The sequence below is a fragment of the Corapipo altera genome, unplaced genomic scaffold, assembly GCF_003945725.1.
Source record: "Corapipo altera isolate COAL_440 unplaced genomic scaffold, ASM394572v1 108, whole genome shotgun sequence".
Taxonomy (NCBI): Eukaryota; Metazoa; Chordata; class Aves; order Passeriformes; family Pipridae; genus Corapipo; species Corapipo altera.
In genome coordinates, this window is record NW_020885028.1 from 632332 (window position 1) to 648952 (window position 16621).

The 16621-nt window shown below is 41.5% G+C and overlaps 1 protein-coding gene across 2 annotated transcripts; it reads left to right on the forward strand.

The window, feature by feature from the left end:
* Positions 1 to 681: 681 nt before the first annotated feature.
* On the forward strand, positions 682 to 15625 carry HAUS8 (HAUS augmin like complex subunit 8). Of its 2 annotated transcripts, none has more exons than XM_027668115.1 (11): positions 682 to 857; positions 1093 to 1148; positions 1406 to 1502; positions 2460 to 2570; positions 3143 to 3225; positions 3833 to 3904; positions 4389 to 4547; positions 5148 to 5289; positions 6369 to 6510; positions 7247 to 7391; positions 14623 to 15625. In XM_027668115.1, the coding sequence occupies exons 1-10, from the start codon at positions 788 to 790 to the stop codon at positions 7365 to 7367; spliced, it is 1053 nt and encodes a 350-aa protein (XP_027523916.1). In that variant the 5' UTR covers positions 682 to 787; the 3' UTR covers positions 7368 to 7391; positions 14623 to 15625. The 2 variants fall into 2 exon arrangements, with proteins under 2 accessions (XP_027523916.1, XP_027523917.1); XM_027668116.1 differs by having other exon boundaries at positions 7247 to 7354.
* The last annotated feature ends 996 nt before the right edge of the window (positions 15626 to 16621 follow it).

Below are 16621 nucleotides of genomic sequence, written 5' to 3' on the forward strand. Positions count from 1 at the left end.
AGAGTGTTTAGGATTGGAAGGGACCTCTGCAGATTGCCCGGTCCAACCCCCGCCCTGCCCAGGCAGGGTCACCTGGAGCAGGTGACACAGGAGCACGTCCAGGTGGGTTGGGAATATCTCCAGAGAGGGAGACTCCACGCCTTCCCTGGGCAGCTGTTCCAGCGCTCTGCCACCTCTATGGAAAGAAGTTCTTCCTCATGTTGAGGTGGAACTTCTTGTGGTTTATTTTATGGCCGTTGCTCCTCATCCAGTCGCTGGGCACCACTGAACAAAGTCTGGCACCGTCATCTTGCCATCCACCGAGGAGATATTTATATGAATTAATGAGATCCCCTCTCAGTCTTCTGCTCTCTAAACTAACCAGGCCCACCTCCCACAGTTTCTCCTCATCAGAGAGATGCTCCAGACCCCTCATCACCTTCGTTGCCTCTGCTGGACCCTCTCCAGCAGCTCCTTGTCTTTCTTGTCCTGAGGAGCCCAGAAACTGGGTTCCACCAGCTGACGTTGCAGAGAGCGGCCACCAAAGGCCTGAGGGAAAAAAGGCTTTCGGGCCCAGGCAGGAACTGCCAGACCCTCATTTAACCCGGAGGGCAGCAGCCGCCGGGTGCGACGCCTCACGCTGAGGTGGCTCGTTTCAGCCCTCCGCGCCGCCAGGGGGCGCTCTGCCGCCGCCACCCAGGGCGGTGCTGCGCGGGCGCGTTGGTTCAAATGCGATGGCGGCTGAGGCGGCTTAGGGCTGAGGGACCTCCGCCCGATCCCTTCGCTCTCCCGCTACTGCCTTGGCGGGATGTCTGCGCACAGGAGAGACCCCGGCACCGCGGCGGCGGGCGGACAAGGGCCTGTAGCTAAGCGGAAAGGTAGGCGTGTGAGGTGAGGGGGGATCCGAGCTGGCTGAGGGGGGAACCTCGACCCGACTGAGGGGGTTGATCCAAGCTGGCTGAGGAGGGGGATTCGAGCCATTCGAGGGGGTTGATCCAACCCTCTTGAGGGCGAGGGATCCGAGCCGGCTGAGGGGGGAGATCCGAGCCGGCTGAGGGGTGAGGAGCATCCGACCTGTCGGGCCCAGCTGAGTTGTCTTTACCCCTTTTCCAGGAGGAAGAACGGTGCAGTCTCGTTACCTGCAGTACGACAAGAAGAACACCGAGAAGGTACCTGGACTACCGCTCAGCAAAGGGTAGAAATGGTGTGAGGGGCGGCTCGGACATAGGGCAGCGAGACCTGGGCAAAAAACCCGGCTCTGCTGGGGTTGAGAGGGAGCTGTGTGTGTTACCAGGTGGGAGCTTGGGGCTGCACTCAAGTGACTTGCAAGGTGCCCTGGAATTGTAGCTGTTTGTTGTCAGCATTCGAGTTGAAGATAAGGTGCATTGCTGATTATGTTCTGTCTTACCTGTGTGTTCATTTGCAGGGTGCTTCAGCAAGTTCCTCTTCATTGTGTGCTGCCCCACCATCTTCTGCAGCTAAACCAAAATCAGTTCTTTCTCAGAAACATGAAACTTCTGTTGGTAGGTTTTACCGGTATTTCAAAGCTGAAATTCTTTCTTTTTTCCAACCTCTGAAACTCTTAACAGCTCTAAGATGGCGATATTTTTTATTACTTGCATCTCTGCCAGTCATTATTTGTATAAAAATGGGAACTGAGAAGCTTGATGTGGGATTAAGAGATGTGAACTCAGGTGCTGGATCTAGAATTGAATGCTTGAGCTGCCTAAAAGCATCTTTCCTGCCTTATGCAGAAGGTTTTAAACTGTTCTTCTCCTATGCCCTCACCTGTACTCTGCCTTTTTTTTTATTTAATCTTTTTATTAAACCCAGTGTAAATGCCTGAAAATCCCTGTCTGCAAAACAGTCCATTTTTATTTCTTTTGTAAGAATTGCAAAATAATTCTCTGGTAAGGCCTTGACTTGAAAATCATGAGGAAATCAGGACATCTGAGTTGAGAATGTTGAACAGGAGCAACCTTTCTGCACCCAATCTTCATCTTTCTCACCACATGTTAATTCCTTGGTTATTCCCAACCATTCTTGTCTGTCGTTACCCACAGTCCTTGGCTGGCTCCAAGGTGTTTGGGACATACACATTAGTGTATTATCTTCTGGGAATTGAGAGCTTGGAGGGTGTTACTTTGGGCTTTAGTCATAGCAGTTTTTCATCCTGGCTGCAATTCCATTGGTAACTTTCTTTGAAGGTTCAAGAAAAATAAGTTTCCAAGGCTTTTAAAAAGTAGGTATTCATTAGAGAACGCTAGTTCCTGAGAACAGTGTTTCTGATCAGCTCAAGAGGAGCTTAGTCCAGTTTGTCAAGGCTGAGCCTTAAGCAGCATTTCTCAGATCATGGTGTGGTCTGAGATGAGTGGGACTGTGACTAAAATCAGCTTCTCTGTGCCTCTACAACATGTGGTTGTGAATTTGTGCAGGACCTGTTCACATTCTTTTAATTTGATAACAGCTTCTTTTCACAGGTGTTGGCCATAGCTTAAGCCAGAGTATCTTTGAGAATGGTGACTTGCAGTCCACCTTATTAGATGAAGAAACAATTAAAAGACCGGACCTTGATCTCTCAGCTATTAATGGTACATTTCCATTTATACTTGATTTCTGGTTTTATTATTTTTTAATGTATGTGCTGGAACATGGTGATAAGAAATCATTGTAGTCTTGTATAGTCACAAAAGGATTTTCTTAAATGAAGTGAATGTTGTTTCTGGTGTCCTTAAGCAGAGCTACTAAGACGTTTAGGGTTTAAATTAACCTCTCAATTTGTAATATGTTTTGGGTGCCCTGTTGGTTTTGTTGAAGATAAAAAATTAAAGTACTCTCAAGTCTTTGTTCCTGTAACAGGTGGGTGTTGGACTGTCAGCTCTTCTGAAAAGTAGATCCCATCTGTCTGTAACTGTCACTTAAAGCTAAATGCTCACATGATCCACGTCTGCTCATCTGTCTGTAACTGTCACTTAAAGCTAAATGCTCACATGATCCACGTCTGCTCATGAGTATATCAGAGCCAGACATAGAACACAAGTCTTCTTTACCGGTGCACATAATAATTTTGAAATTATCTCTGCCTTTAAAGAACCTGATGGTATGTTGATCCACCCTGTAGACCTTGGTAGAAGAGAGCACTGACTTTTTTGTTGTGATACAGATAAAACTGTCCACAAGAAGAGTGATTGTTCAGAATCAGCTGAAGAAGGAGATGCATGGACACAGACAGAGAAAACTGGAGCAGTGAGTCTCACTGCTTTCATTTGTAAGGATATTTATTTCGAACTGTGCAAAATGAAGATTTTCTGTCTCTTTAATCTGGATTACAACTGAGGTCCTGGGATGATCTAAACCCTCCTGACAGAAGCCAGTTCTACTGATGGCAATGTGTGGTTTGTTTATCAGATCTCTGAACACTGACCAGAACTTTGCTTCTCTCTGGTAAAGAATCTGTTCCAATTATAGCATCTCCTCAGGTGGATTCTTTTTGCATTCCTATCCTGTTTGGTTCTATCACCTTATCTTTGAGATTTATCTGCTTAAAGAACTAACATTGATTCAACCTAGCTTGAAGTGCCTTATTTAGGGATCTCATTCAGTGTAGGACTAAAACTTCAAATTCTCTGCCAGTATTATGAAAACGTGCTGAAAATATTATAAAATGTTGTGGAACAATAAGGTATATTTAATTAACATGAGTTGTTTAAAACCCCAAACTTTTCTGATCAAACTTACTGTTGTTGGTGATGATTCCAGTCACAAATCGGACTATTGGTAATTTATTTGACCACTGAAAAAATTATTGCTTAAATACCAAACTTGATGCAGTATATTCTTTTCTTTTCTGAAGGAAACTGATTCCAGTGATTCAATGACAGAGCTGGAATCTGAGACACTACTTTTAACTTACTTAAGAATAGAGGTGAGAGTCAGTCAAATATATGGTATTTCAGATAGAACCTGATATTGAGGAATTGTTTAATTTCTTAAATGCTTCCTGATCCATAAAAGTTATATTTTTGTGACTGTATGTGATTATGGTTGTAAAAGTGTGTTATTTGCTTTGAAAACTCTTAGAGTGAGTTTAGTGCCAGTTTATTATCTGGTGCTGGTTCTTAGGAATTGGGGGGATGCTGAAGTTTTGGGAAAACTGTGTGAGTCTGGCTGGAGTTCAAGGTTATAGCAGTGACTTTTTTCCCTCAGTGCTGTATGTGTGTATTTTCCTTTACAAAAAGCAGCAGAGGAAAGAGGATTGAGGGGGGCTTTAATTCTGATGTTCTGTGCTTATTATGTGATGTCTCCTATTCATTAGTTACAGCTCTTTGACCTGGTTTACATCTGTTTACTCAGAATATGTTAATTGCTTAGGTGTAGCATTAACTGTGCATATTTTCGGGATGTAATAGACAGGAAAAAATCTTGCCAAGCTGGAGGAAAAGGCAGAAAAAAACTTGATGATGTTGTCTGAAGAAAAGCAGAGACAACAGGAGAAGCTCTTGGAGTTGAAACGTGAAATTCTGCTTAAAGAGAGAGAGCAGAAGCTCAGTGAAGCATTAGACAAACAGGTAGGTTTTAGTACAATTTATACTTCTCTTACATTTAAACAAACTCGTATATGAAGTAGCCCTTTATTCAGAGAATATTTCTCTGCTGGAGCTGAGATGCCAACCCTTAATGAGAAGTCAATATCTTGGATTCTTTCTTTGTCCGGTTTGTCTGTGTTACCCAGCTCTAATTTGGCTGTAAGAAGACAGGTTTCTTATGAATAATTAATGTTCAAAACTGTATCTCTCTTTGCTTTTTAACAAATATGCACTGCAAAAATTAAACAAGGCTTTTGGAGAACACTCTTGTTAAGTACAGTTAAAGTAATCGAAGCATCTGCTATAAAAACTTTTGCCTGCTGTGTTGCTGATACCTCTGAGCTACAGGACCAAAGAAACTGGTATTGACCCGGGCATTTTGAGGTGGTAGAGGAAAACATATTAAACAGCATGGTGGGATTATTGTACCACAAACTTCTTGAATTCCTCTGTCAGTGAGCATTTCAGAGTGATATTTGGTTGGAGGTTTTTTAATAAATTATTTTTCTGTATTGAGCCATGTTTTTAATTACAAAGTAGCTGCTTTTGGAGAAGTCTTGGTTCATTGTGTATGTGTTTCAGATTGAAGTGCTGTCTCCCCTTGTTCCTGTCTGTGAACAGTTTCAAAAGCAATATAAAAGCTTTGCAGCTTCCCTGGATGCCACTAGACATGAATTACCCATAAAGAACATTCACATAGAAGGAGATAAGCAAGCATATCTTGGTATGAAAACTTGATTTACCAAATTTACTTTCAGAAATAGTGGTTTTATGCTAAAAAAACTTCTTATATTGTTATTGCTACATGTGTCTATGGCCATTGGAGGAATTTTGAGTGCTCTTAGAGCTTATGTGAACACTGGGCTGCAGCATTAGTCACACATTGTGCTGTGTGTAATTCTTATCTCTGTTTAACCACTTCACTGCACTTGAACAGGTTTTTTATCTTGCAGCAGGGAAGAGATTAACTTTCTAAGCTGGGTCAGTCTTCATATACACCTTCTTTAGCAAATTTCTGTATATTTTAACTGTATTCATGACATTATTCCTCATTTCTTGTCCCTACTGCGTAAATAAGGAATATGTAGGAATAAATAAGTAAATAAGGAAAATGTTAATGAGGAAAATGTAGGAATACTGTGATCTCTTCCTTTTTCTGTGTTTGAAGGATACACTCACCTGGGTAGACTTGCTCATGTTTCTTGTAGAACTGGAGCTTAAATATTATTGTGTTGTGTTGAATCAGAATGTTCAATAAATCAGTACATGTGTTTTATATTGAAGTCTGGACAAAAAGTTACATTTTTAAACTACTGGTCTGCAAGAAACAATTTACAATAATCTTGCACTTAGAAACAAATGGAAACATTTATTAAAGAACTTAGAATTCTTGTAAGAAGACTTGAAATAAATAGGTTCATATTTCTTTTTGGTTTATGAACGCTGAAGGAAATGACTGGATAAATTTCTTGGGGGGCTACATGCCAAGAGCAATACATGTAACTGGCCAGGGAATTTTGGATGTTTAAAACTTGTTTTTTCTCTCGCATTTGTCTTATAAAAATCTTTTGCATACTCTAAAATTGCTAATCAAGCTGTCATTCAATAGCCCGTTGCTAGTGCTTGTCACAATACTGAAAAATAATTTGGCTTTCACAGTTTCACAGTGTGTTTGTGAAAGCTGAACAAACAGTATTTTTTCATTATCTAGTTCACTTGCCTCTGGGTTACTCCAGCTGCTGATATCCTGTATTAACTGGTGGCACTGCATTTTTAATAATACCTTTAACATCTCACTTGTAGATGAACTGGGAAAGCAATTAAAGATCACATGGGAGCTTCTGACAGAAATTATGCCAAGACACTCAGAAGACTGTGCAAAAGCACTTACTGCCCTGAAAGAGCTTAAAGAAGTGTCTCAGAAACTGGATAAAGAGCTTCAAAGGTAATTACAAAAGTTGAGTGGAAGACTTGTTAACTAAATATTCCAAGGAAAATCTATCAACCTTGCCAGAATATATCCAGAACATAGAATGGAGGAGGATTAACTGAGGGTTTGGTAGCAGTAAGTTTAATTCTCTTTATAGCAGCCCATCTGCATTTCTGTCCCTGCCCTACCTACAGTCAAAGTAGGATGGTTGGCTTTGTTTTTGTTTGTGCATGCCAAGTGAACTACTTTAGTGTGCTATTCTCTGCCGCTTTAGGTGAGAATTTCAGTGAGCAAGAACAGACCTGGTTAAGTGCAAATATGTAGGAGTGGAGAACTCTGGGTGACAGAGAAGTGAACTGGAAACAATGTCTTAAATAACAACCCTGCAAATGTATCATCCTTTAGGAGCATAGAATAGCTTTTTCTTTTCTCGAGTATTGTATCAACAAATACAAAGTACCACTGGGAAAGTGAAGAAGAGCTAAAGCATGACATATTCAAGAATATTTCATTCATTGCCCCAGAAGAGATTACAACTCAAATCATTGAAGCTACTCATCTCCCCCACCTGCCAACTGCCCCTGTATTCTCCAGATTCTTGTCTTAGGGAAGAAAATTCACATTTTACTTTTTTTTTTATTCTGGTGGGGCCATAGTAGGAGAAAGACACCAATGTCTAGGTGTGTAGTCTTTGGGCTAAAGCAGAAGTCCCTGTCCTTTGGAGTCACTGATTCAGCTTCATGTGTTCCAGGAGCTTCAGAGAAGTGCAGAACCTGTCGTTTGAAGTCAGTAAAGAAGTTTCTCTGCATAACCAAAGTGCATGTGAAGAGAAGCACGGGCTAGATGTTGTGAAACGCTGGTATTTCAACTAAGTTTCTGTATAATTTTACTGCTGGGTAGGTACTAACTTAATGCCATTGGACATGCTATCCTTTTGCTTCTTGTATGAACATACAACTTGTGTTGTTCTGCCTGCTGTCCCATCAGGACACATCACAGCTCTCTTTTAACATGGATTTCTGTGACAGCTGTTTCATCACTTTCTGCCTTGGCAATACTGAAAAGTAAATAATAAGAAATAATAAGTAAATAATATTCCTGGTGTTGCCTAAAAGACTGCGGAGAAAAAGACTCCAGGCCAATTTACTGTATAAGATAAGATAAAGAGAGCAGGTCCTTTAACCTCAGGCCTAAGGCCCAGGGAATACATACCTTGCACGCTCCCTCAGGCAGTTGTTCTATGATTTTATAATAAGGTCCATCCAATCCCAGTTCTGTCCAACCCTGGTTCTGCCCCATTCTGCCCCCGACACACCTGTTTAGGAATTGGGTCTGGGGGTGTTTGGGACCCCTTCTTTCTCATCTTCATCTTCTTCAAAGCACATAGAGTCCTTGGAGTTCTTCCAAGATTCTGGGCTTGAAGGTCGCTGTGTCTGTGATATCTTCTCGTCTAGGCCTTAGGGTGTTTTTCTACAATTCTACCTTGAAAAGAAGACTAAACATGCTAACGGAATTTTAGAGGGATTGATATGAAATGGGATAGTAGGGTTGGGTATGCTACAGGGTAAGGGATATAATACAGCTACATTAAAATCTACGTTCACATCTACTTCTAAAATCTATAAAAGTTTAAAAATTAAAAAAAAGCTCTGAGGCATCAGTCCCCCCTTTAGAGATGGATAAAACTCAGTCTTGTCCAATCTCTACCACTTATACCTATCATTATACCAGAGAGATGGCCAACATCTACAACATCGGTTCATGCAATGAGCTATTATACAAACACTAATTATGCATATCACTACTATAAACAGTTGTTTTATCCAGGTCCAATTCGGTAACCATGAAGTAAGTTTGTGGAGAATGTTCCAAAACCCAGTGAGACATCCTCAGGAATTGCCCAATGTAGAATTTAAACTTGTTGCCAAATTTTAGCTGAATCGATAGTGCAAATCCAGCACTCACTTTCATGAAGGATATTGGATCCATTTTTGCTAAAGCCACATGTAAATTTTGGTTCTAAACCTGAGTCATAGTTACCAACTGTACAGATAACATGTACAGAAGAAACAGTCTAGGCCACATGCTGTTCATCGGTGTCGGGCTCTGATTTGCTAGTAGTTCCAGGAACCGAAGCTTTCTTAACTCTGGAGTAATGAAACCAGGGTCCTTTGCCAGCAACTTGGACTGCAGCGAGGGAAGTCAGCAGGACTCGGAATGGTCCTCTCCACTTGGCTTGCAGTCACTGCAAGCCAAGGAGTCACTGTCCCAGCATTTAACACAGACCCAGTCTCCAGGCTGGAATTGATGGGCAGGGGTGTCCAATCCTATGGGTCTGGATAACTTAATGAATCTCTGCACTTTCTGTAAAGTAGCACCTAGAACCATTAAATACTTTTGTAGATCAACTTTCCCCCTCAGGTGAATGTTCCCTGGAATATGTGGAGCTTGGTATGGTCTCCCATATAATATTTCATAAGGACTTATGTTGTTTCTCCGCCATGGTTGTATGCAAATTCTCAACGGAGCTAGAGGTAAAACCTGAACCCATGACATGAATGTTTCCTGACAATTTTTACCAATTTGCATTTTAAGAGTACCATTCATATGTTCTACTTTGCCGCTTGCCTGAGGTCTGTAGGGAGTATGCAGGTCCCAGGCAATTCCCAGGACGCGACAATCCTCCTTCACTACTGTTGCAATAAAATGTTTCCCTCTATCTGATGGCATTCCTAGAGAAACCCCAAACCTTGGAATTATATGGTTGAGCAAAAGTTTTACCACTTCCCTTGCTGTGTTAGTGTGACAGGGGTAAGCTTCAGGTCATCGTGTCAACCAGTACTAGTATGTACTTGTATCCCTCCCTGGGTAGTAACTCAGCAAAATCTATTTGCCAATAATCTCCGGGAAGGTCCCTGGCCTTTGTTACCCCTGGCACTACTCTCTTGCTTATATCAGGATTATTTTGCCTGCAGATTTCACATTTACTTACAATGGATTGCACGACTTTGGTCATACCTCTCCCTATTACTGCCTTCTTCAAATGTTTTAGAAGGTTTTCTGTTCCCCAGTGGGTAGCCTCCTGTTCCCGCAGAGCTATCTCCCTAAGGAGTTGGGGTGTGATTACAACATGTCCTGTAGGTGTAACAGCCTGTCCACTTTCTTTCGTTTCAGCGTTAAGGGACTTAATTAACTGGTGGTCTTTCTCATCATATTTTGGGGTGAACCCTGTCAGATCGATTTCCTTCTGTGGTATTACTGCTAGGATACCTTTTTCTGCAGCCCCTTTTGCCGCCTGGTTGGCAAAATGATTTCCTAATTCGGGAGTTGTTTTCCACTTCTGATGAGCTCTGCAATGCGTGATAGACACTTCCTCAGGCTTCCACATACTCTGTAGGAGTGCATGGATTTGGTTTGCACGTTTGATCCCACTGCCTTGGGCCATTAGTAGCTCTCTCTCTTTCCAGATGGCTCCATGGGCACGTACAACACTGAATGCATATTTAGAATCAGTCCATGTATTTACCTTCTTTCCTTCGCTCAGTTCGAGAGCTCTTGTCAGTGCAATCCGTTCCGCCTTTTGGGGTGATACATCCGCTGGCAAGGCCTTTGCCCCGACTACCTTGTCCTTGGTTGTCACTGCATACCCTGTCATTTGCTTTCCATCCCGCATGAAACTGCTTCCGTCTGTGTACAGTTCCCAGTTTGGGTTTTCCAGAGGCACGTACTTCAGGTCTGGTCTGCTGGAAAAGGCCTCCTCAATGGTCTGCAAACAGTCATGCTCAGGCACACTGTCAGTCAATGTTGAGGACAGAAACATAGGAGGATTTACAATAGATGTTGTTTTCAGGGTAACATCATCCTGTTCCAACAACTCAGCTTGGTATGTAAGCATTCTGCTGGGGGACAGCCAGTGGCCCCCCTTTTCCTCAAGCACAGCTTGGACTGCGTGGGGTACATACACGACCATGCGCTGCCCAAGGGTGAGTTTTTGGGCCTCCTGGATCAGGATAACAGTTGCTGCTACAACTCTCAAACACCCCAGCCACCCTTGGCTAACACTGTCTCGCTGTTTGGAGAAGTAAGCCATAGCCCTTTGCTGGTTTCTCAGGGTCTGTGACAGTACTCCCAGAACAACATTCAGTTGCTCATATGTGAACAGTTCAAAAGGCTTAGTTAGGTCTGGTAGTCCCAATGCTCTTTAAGGACTTTAATTCTTTTTAATAATAAAGAATATTTCCCACTGCTGTATCATGCTTGAATATCTTCACTGATTTCCTACAGAAGCTTTTGTTTCCAGCTGGGCTGATACTACACAGTCCAGCAATGGACTTGTACGCACTGAGTGGTCCCAGTGCTGAGCCATGAGCACCCGAAGTGCTCAGGCCAAAGGATTGGGAATGTGGAGGGAAACCACAAGCCTAATGACTGAGAAAGTGCTGGAGAGCAGGCGTGCTGGGCTATGAACATACATGCCAGATCTGGCATGCTTTCCTTTTTTGTACATGGCGTGCATTTTTCTCTGGAAGACATGCTGTATCTTGTTTTTTATAAGCTATGGAACGTCTTTCTGTGATGATTTTTCGAAACCTTTGCTTTGTGTTGTGTTCAGAGGGGTATGTTTCTGGCTTAAGCTGTGTCTATAAGGCCTTTTAGCCTCAAAAAAATACTTGGAGCATTCTCCTTGCACTCCTTCAAGTGCTGTTCAGGCTTTCTTCCTGTGTCACCAACGGTCTAACTAGATTTTTGTCCCCTTTTATTAAAAATTAGGAGTAAATTAAGTAACTGGATCAGTAGAATGCTGTGCACTGGATGAGAAGCCAGTGTATAACAGCTGTTCAGACCCAACTTGTATATAATGGCAGTATCATTTTTTTAGCTGCAACTTACCCATAAGCCAGTTTTATTGTAGGAACATATTAGATGATCTGCACCTAGTAGTTCACCTGTGTGTGCTACCATTCAGCACAAAAATAAAATAAAAATAAAAGTGAGTTGTAAGTGTTGCAGGTAGATGGATCATGCTCTGTATCAGGAGCATGCGCTGCATCCATGAATTTGGCCAGTGGGTGGGGAACTTTGCCCAGCAATCGTAGCTTAGCTACAAATAAGTAGGGTAGTTGGTTTTGGTGGATAGAGATGTGGGTAGAAAGGCTCCAATGTGATGAAAGTGTTTTTTCCTAGGGTTGGATTATTGCTTAGGACACTGCGTCCTCACACCTTTAACCTTCTTATGATCAGTGTGTCATTCTGAGACTCTGAAAGTCATGAAGTGATGTCTTAAAAATGAAGGAGATGAAATTAAAATCAGTACTGTAATGTCTTGATAATAATGTCTCTGAACAGACATACCAAAATGTCTTTCCTAGGATTTCTTGATTGTACACCTCATTGCTGTCCTAAAAATATATTTTTCTTTAAGAAATACTTTTAAATTAAACCCATCCTCTTCAGTCAAATGATTTTCTACCACTGAGATACTATTGTGTGTGTATCTATACACCCAAATGTTACTTGAGCAACAGCCAGCCACGCAAATTTTCCCTCTAAAAAGGAGTGGAATGCTGTTAGTTCTCCCTCAGAACCAGTGCTTGCTGTGACCACAATTAAAGGCTCTAAGTCCTCGGGGCAGTAGTTCATCTCTGCTGCTGCAGGTGGCAGTCGTTATCCTCACACAATTCCAGGGAAAAGAGGAGTCCTGGAGCTGGAGCCAAACTACTTGTCCAGAACAATGCCGTGCCCGGGGATGTGCGCTCATTGTTTCAGAACAACCAGAAGCATTAATCTGAGCATTCTGGCCGTTCTTTGCCTTAAATTGAACACTTGTGTAATTCTTCATACAAATGGTAGAACAAGTGTCAGCCAAAGCAGCTCAGCCTCTCCAGCAAAGGCTTAGAAACTAGATTGGACTGAGACTTTTCCTTCTTGATTTTTTCTGAATATTTTAAGTGGTTCTGCTTTGGCTCTTTGCAGAAGGGTTTTAGGCTCCTCCACCTTGAAACAGCTACAGAATTGGATTCTGTCATTTAACACTGTACAAACAACAACAAAGAGCTGCAGAATCACTGGAGCAGGAGCTAAACAGATGTGACACCACTTATTTTGTATTTTCCACTTATTTTCTGACAATGTTACATGCTCTAAATCGGTTGGAATCCTAAACAAATTAAGGGCTCTTTTTTATTCAGGTTATCAATCTTTTTCTTTTTCCTCCCCCAGAATTAATAATGTTCTCCCTTCTGCAGCTTGTACCAATGAAGACTTAGTTTTGTTTTGTCTGAACTTGTGCAGTATTTGCTACCTATTTATTCATCTTTTAGGCAGAAGTTCTTCTTAACCAATTATTAACATTCATGTGTTCTAAAGTGCTTTTGTGGGGGGGGAGAAAGGGATTTTAAGATTGTCTAAAAAGAGATTTGCAGCTGTTTTAAGCAGGGTTTGCAGTTGCAGATTGCCCTGCCTGGATCCTGGTAGAGCTCTGACCACATTCTTCTGAGGTCCTGACTGATGTTGCCAGACTCTTTCATTGAGTTCTAATGATTTAGATCTTCATTACTCTCTGTTCTTACTGGACTAAGAAATATTTAAGGGTTATGAGCAGACTATATGGCTTGAACCAAAAGCCATGACTTTCCGTTCTCCAGCTCTGCATTAAATCTCTTAATTTCATGATCTCCAGAACTCCACTGTCAAAGGTACATCACATTAACTGCTGCATCTCCTGACTTTTATTTTATTTACCATTCCATCTGCAGTTAACATGGTGGGTCCTCAGGGGAAGCCTGATGGACCAGGAGTATAGAGAAGGGCGGGTTCCTGTGCTAAAGGCAATGGAGTTTTCAGTGCAGTTGAGGGATCCAAAGTACCACAGGTTCTCATTTCTGTTCACTCAGCAGAAAGCTGCTGACTAGAAAAACAACTATTTTAACTTGCAGCACATCACATGGGCAGTGATTTCAGAGGAGATGGGACACCAGCTCAGGAGGGCTGAGTCAAGGCATTTTTTGGCTGTAATTCCTGTTCTCTGGGATCAAGGCAGGATCCCTCCTGCCTGGGGTGCCCTGGGAGATCCTCGAGGTTCCTGTTCCCCTCCCCCCAGCTCGTTTTTCACACTGCTGAAGAGGGTGCTGGTTCTGTGCTCATCAACAGCACATAAGCAGCTCATGACCCCAGCAGATGTTTCTGCATTTTAGGCTAATGAGAACTTATTGGATTACTGCAGTCTTCCCTGCCTCAGAGTAAATACCACTTTGTTGGAGATCCGGAAATTCATCCTGAATGTGATAAACAAACTGCTGACTGGGCTGGGACTGCCAGGACATGAAAAGAGTTCCAGAGTGGCAGAAGATCTAATAGCTCTGAAATGCACCACTGAGCCACACCAATTAAGAGCATTTCCAGTGATTAAGTGAGCGTTCCTGCTCAACTCAGGAATGGTTTTGGGTTGTTTCTTCCACTGCATTTGTGTGTGGCCTGCAAAGCAAGCACAAGGTTTGCAGAGGAGTCTCAGCTGCCTCTTATTTTAAAATAATTCTGTAATAATGTGTGTGCAAGACCTATTGAGATTCTTGCTTAAATCTTGAATTTTTTGTATTAGGGGAGCAAACACAACTTACCTCTTCAGACTTATCTAATCTTTTTATTTATATAGATAATGTGTATTTGGAGGTGGCCTGTAGGATATCAGAACTTAATTCCACATTTTAGTATCTATTTCATGTGGGAAGTGACTTCACTGTTAATCGGACTATGCAGAAACTATGCCAGTCATATGTTGGGGCTGAGAAGAAAACTGTGAAACTACTTCAAAGGAAACTGGGAAGTTCTTTCTGACTAAATGTCTCAATGACAGCCACTTATGATCAGCACAGTGCTCTTCCTTCTAGATGAGTGTCTGCCCCTTTGAATGCTTTCTTAGTACTATTTCTGTCACTTTGTCAGGAATTAAAATGTTTTATTACTGTGAAAGATCAGACTTTCCTGTTCTACAGATGAATAATAACCATTTTTGACAGAGCTATTTAATAATTATGTTCTCAATATCATTATCCTGTTATATGCTACTCAGATTACACTCTAATTTAAAATGTGCTCTTTAATTATCCTTTCCTTATAATTTTGTTCTAGAGATGCCTGTTTTCCTGGAAGGAGGATCAGTCTGGTTTCCACCACTGTGGACTGATGCATTCTCTGTCAAGCCTTTATCCTGGGGAACTTCCAAGAGTGTGGCAAAGCCTGGGACGTTTGTTTTGCAGTTATCGGTTTCTGTATTTGCTATCTCTGTTTGGCTCTCCCAGAAACACAAAGGGAGAACTAAACTGGGAGTTAAAGAATGGATGTGGCTTTTTTACCATGAATATAATACTATAAAAATTAATTAAGGCTTTATTCTTGTCTGGTGCTATGTAATGACTGAGACAAACATTTTTCCATTGGGGAGTGGGGACAAATGATTCTGGAAACTGAGGACTTGTTCTTTATTTCTCGCCCACCTTCTACTGAAATCTAGTGCTTACAGGACTTAACACAAAGCTGAATAAGTAATAGCCTTGGGTTTAGTACAGTATCTTTTCTGTGCACAATTTACATATATACTCTCAAAATCTTTAAATAAGTATTACCTTTTATAGATCTGATCTGATCATCTATGTGACAGGTTGGTGACAGCAGTTATGCTGAGGCTTAACAAGGGTTAATTATTAATGGGGTGGTCCTACCACTTGATTCTTGGGAGTAATCTCACTGATTTGAATTTTGCAATTGGAGGGGGGATCCAAAAGGATTCACAGCACTCAAAAATTAACATTTTTTGTTTGACAAATATCTGTCTGATAATTTTCACATTGCATAGTTTATTTATGATGTAGATGGGACATCGGGGCGATAATTTCTTCTGTAGAGAAGTGATAAGATTGTACAAGGGGTCAGGATTAGATCTAGTCAGAACCAATATAGGTGTATTCGCAGCTTCTTCTCTTAACTGCTGTCCCTCCCTCACCTTTCTGACACCAGTATGGCCCCACATGTTTTCAAGTGCCTGAGATTCCTCAAACTTCATGAGGAGCAGAATTACGCATTCAGTAAACGAATAAAAATCCTAGCTATGCACAGTGGGTGAATATGACCCATGGATCTGACTGATGAATAGTTTTTATACATGAGCAGTTCTTACAGCCTTTAAACTCCTTAACCATTCCCAGATGTGGGTTGCAGGCGGCTGCTGGAATTCCAACACCTGTTGCATCACACTGAATGGGATTCATTTTGGCAAGCACAGAAAATTCCATTTCAGTAAGTAAATAGTTTGAAATTATATCTAAAACCTCCTTTTTTTTTTTCAGACGAAGCTGATTCCAGCCTTATTTACAGGATTGCACATACTTTCATAATTAGAAGATGGTTTGCTTTAAAGGTTGTAATTGCCTGAGATTTCTTGTACTCAGTAAATGCCAAACAGAAATTCTTCAGTTTAGAAGAAATCTCACCTTTAAAAAAGTTAGTTATTCCAAAGGGCTCTATTCCACATAAGGGGAATTTCTAGCTGTGCTTTTTGAAATGTAGAAATACACATTTGTGTATTATTCTGAAGATGATGGAGCTCCATTTTAGAGCTACACTTTGCTCCATTTATCAGTTCATTGCTGAATCCTGTTGCTTCTTTTGAGTCCTTACCCAGAGCATTCTCAAAGATGAAATGTGGGTGACAGGATGAGTGTTCAGTGGCACTTGGTGATTTTTTTGGTACATATCCTGCAGATCTCAAGTACGAGTCTGTTATGAACCATTTGTGGTTTGCTCTGTAAAAGTATGTGTAGAGAAAATTATTTTTTCGAAAGCATGATGATGTTCCAGCCCAAACATACCTGATCTCTGCAGGGCTTCTATCAAAGTCAGAAGTTTGGTTGGTGAGATATTGTACTTTGGTTTGAGGCTGCCATACCATGAGAACAGCAGAGGTGCTTCATTTTCATTTTTTGCCTCCTTTAATATGATGAATATGATGAAGCTGAAAAAGAATTTGGAATTAGCAGATTTTGCTTTTTCTTTAGTTTGTCTCAAAAACCCCGAACAAACAAACAAACAAAAAGCCAAACCCAAAACATTCCCCCTTTAATGTACTTTCTAA

Excerpts from the sequence above, each read along its gene's own strand:
- HAUS8 (XM_027668115.1), top strand. The coding sequence starts at position 788 with ATGTCTGCGCACAGGAGAGACCCCGGCACCGCGGCGGCGGGCGGACAA. Across the intron at positions 1,149-1,405 it reads ACAAGAAGAACACCGAGAAG|GGTGCTTCAGCAAGTTCCTC; the intron begins GTACCTGGACTA and ends GTTCATTTGCAG. Across the intron at positions 5,290-6,368 it reads AGATAAGCAAGCATATCTTG|ATGAACTGGGAAAGCAATTA; the intron begins GTATGAAAACTT and ends TCTCACTTGTAG.